General features: G+C 27.2%; 1 protein-coding gene across 1 annotated transcript in view; it reads right to left on the bottom strand.

Annotated features, from left to right (window-relative positions):
• megf6b (multiple EGF-like-domains 6b) overlaps positions 1-3036 on the bottom strand; it is a 99447-nt gene extending 96411 nt beyond the window's left edge. Inside the window, exons 1-2 of the mRNA XM_073826379.1 lie at positions 3031-3036; positions 1459-1563 (exon numbers count right to left, since the gene is read on the bottom strand). Coding sequence (XP_073682480.1) covers positions 1459-1563; positions 3031-3036 — 111 coding nt within the window. The remainder of the gene's footprint in view (positions 1-1458; positions 1564-3030) is intronic.
• Positions 3037-3382: the final 346 nt, after the last annotated feature.

Genomic DNA, 3382 nt, shown 5'->3' with positions numbered 1-3382 from the left:
ATGAAAGATATTACATAAAAATATATTATGAAAATAAATAAATATGCATGCATGTGTATATAAGAAACAATAATGAAAGATATTACTAAAAATACATTATGAAAATAAATATGCACGCATGCATGAATGTGCATGAAAGAAACAATGCATGAAAGATGTTGTTTAAAATAATACTATACAATATGAAATAAATAAATATGCATGAATGTGCATGAAAGAAACAATGCATGAAAGATTTTTCTTTAATTATGAAAATGAATAAATATGCATGCATGAATGTGTTTAAGATACAATGAAAGATTACATAAATACATAAATATACACGCATGCAAGAATGTGCATTAAAGAAACAATGCATGAAAGATGTTTAAAATAATACAATATATTATGAAATAAATAAGCATGTATGAATGTGCATGAAAGAAACAATGCATGAAAGATATTACATACAAATTAATTATGAAAATAAATATGCATGCATGACTGTGTATTTAAGAAACAATAATGAAAAATATTACATAAAAATATATTATGAAAATAAATAAAGCATGCATGCATGCATGAATGTGCATGAAAGAAACAATGCATAAAAAGATGTTGTATAAAATAATACAATATATTATGAAATATGCATGCATGAATGTGCATGAAAGAAAATGCATGAAAGATGTTGTATAAAATTATAATATATTATGAAAATAAATAAATAAATAAATAAATATGCATGCATGACTGTGCATGAAAGAAACAATAATGCATGAAAGATGTTGTATAAAATTATTATACAATAGAATTGTTACACTAAATGTGTCACGGTTGAGTAAGGGAGGTCTGGGTCCAAATGCAGGTGAAGAAATGATTTTAATATAATTAAACACAAATAAACAAACAAAAGGCCAACACGGCACACTAAGAACTAAAACACAAAATAAACAAGATCTAGAACATAAACTTAAGTCAAGAAATTCAAGAACATGGAAACAAACATGACACGAGACAATGCAGACATGAATGCAGAGTGAGTGGAGATGATACTTATAGTCCTGATAGTAATTGAACAGGTGTGGGTGATCAGTGCTAATGACAAAACAGACGTGAAGAATCAGAGGAGTGAGTGCAAACAGCGACCTCAGGTGGCTGAGGGAAAACCCACAGCCCCGATCATGACAAAATGACATTTTAATGAGTGTCTTCTGTAAATTAGGGAAAAAATGTAGGATATTTATTTTTTGCTCAGAAAAACTAAAACAAATGTAATTAAATTAAACAGAAAACTTTTAATTTTTTTTTTTTTTTTTGAAAAACAACAATTTAAAGCAGTATTGCACATTGTTTTTATGCTTAAACCCTTCTTTGTATTTGACCCATATATATGAAACTTTTTTTCCAGATCCAGCAAAACAGATTTAAAAAAAAAAAAAAAAAACTGTGGAAAGTGTTTAGTTTGTTTGGACTCACCGTATTGGCAGCTGGGACCACTGAATCCGGCCGAACAGTGGCAGAGTTGAGCAGAACCTTCTCTGCATTGACCTCCATTAAAGCAGACGCCGTAACTGCACACAGCTGTGAGAAACACAGAGAGATCATGATGAGACGACGTTACACCTTGAAGCTGACATAATATAAGAACATGTGCTTTCATCAGCTGTTTCTGGTGAACTATTAGCCTGTTAACACCTGAAGAAAATGCACACCTAAAATGTGCGCTCTTGAAAACTGATAGACTCTTGCAATGGACAGAGAGAATAACAACATCTGCCAGCCGTGTGAAGAACTTAGATTAACTATCAGAGACAGTTTCAAATTTACCAATAAATTAAAAATTCACCAATGCAAGTACATTGTTGCGATTGATAACTAAAACGATTACAAATAATTTTAAAGTGAAAAATAAATCAAATCAAATCAAATATTACTCAAAAATGCTGCCTTGGGAGCTAAGTGAAATAAAGTTTTATACTGAATAAAATTATTAAACAAATAAAAATGTAATTAAATTATATAGAAATGTTTTTACGAATATTTTTTTAAAATGACAAAAGCTAAAACTAAACTAAAATTAAAATGGAAAATATGAAAATAAAAGCTAATTTTAAATATTATATTAATTGTAATAATAATAATTTTAGTATGTCAGCATGTGAAATTACACCACCACTATAAATGTTTTGATATATAAATGCATATGTAATAAAATAAGTAATACAATAAACTAAAATAAAATTTAACTATATAGAAATGTTTAAAAGTAAGAATAAAAAAGACAAAAGCATATAACTAGCATCAATACAAGTACATTACTGTTGCTATTGTTAACGAAGGCTAAAACTATTAAAAATAATTTTAAGTAACTGAAATAAAACTGAACAAGAAAAAAAAATTAATTTAATGAAATGAAATAAAATAAAAAAAATAATAAAATGAAATAAATGAAATGAAATGAAATATTACTCAGAAATGCTGCCTTGGCAACTAACTGAAAATTTTTATATTGAAGTTTTATATTAAAGTAATACAATTAGTAAACTAAATAAAATTTCAACTATAAAGAAATGTTTTATTGTTACTATTGTTAACTAAAGCTAAAACTATTACAAATAGTTTTAAGTAACTGAAATAAAACAAGATAAGATAAAATAAAATAAAACTCAGAAATGCTGCCTTGGCAACTAACTGAAATTATATGGTTTTATGTTGAAGTAATAAAATTACTAAACTGAAATAAAAATGTAATTAATATACAGAAATGTTTTAAAAAAAATCTTTTTTTTAAATGGCAAAAGCATATAACTACAATTAAAATGAAACTCAAAATATAAAAATAAATGCTTATTTAAAATATTAATAAATACTAATAATTAAAAGTATACAAATAATACTAAAAGGATGTTAGCATGTGAAATCACACCACCACTATAACATGTTTAGATATGTAAACGTGTATATAACTTGTCAAATGATAATATGAATGTAAAAAAAGAATATTATATTCAAAATGCAAAAACCATCATTTTGCAACCAGTCACTCACGGTCATGGTCATCATATACGCAAAATTATCATGCATGCATTGCATGTTAAAACATGAAAGACTGCAATCTAAAAATATAAAAAAAAGGGTTTTACAGAACCCAGAGCAAGCAACATAAGTCAGGTTCAAAACGTTCAGGAGCATTAGCATTGAAATGCTGAAACTCATATTCACCGAGACATTCTTCATAAACACTGGAATACCTTCAACTCGAGTCTGATAAATGAAAACCAAGTGGATTCATTCACCTTAAATGACCATTTGTGCCAATTCAAAGACCAAAAACATTAGCAGACCTGCTCACAAAACAGCATTTCTACCTCCAGGATGGACAATTAACTATCTTTAACAA

This window comes from Garra rufa, chromosome 20, assembly GCF_049309525.1.
Source record: "Garra rufa chromosome 20, GarRuf1.0, whole genome shotgun sequence".
Taxonomy (NCBI): Eukaryota; Metazoa; Chordata; class Actinopteri; order Cypriniformes; family Cyprinidae; genus Garra; species Garra rufa.
Note: the sequence above shows the minus strand (reverse complement) of the source record. Positions and strands in the feature narration are given on the sequence as shown.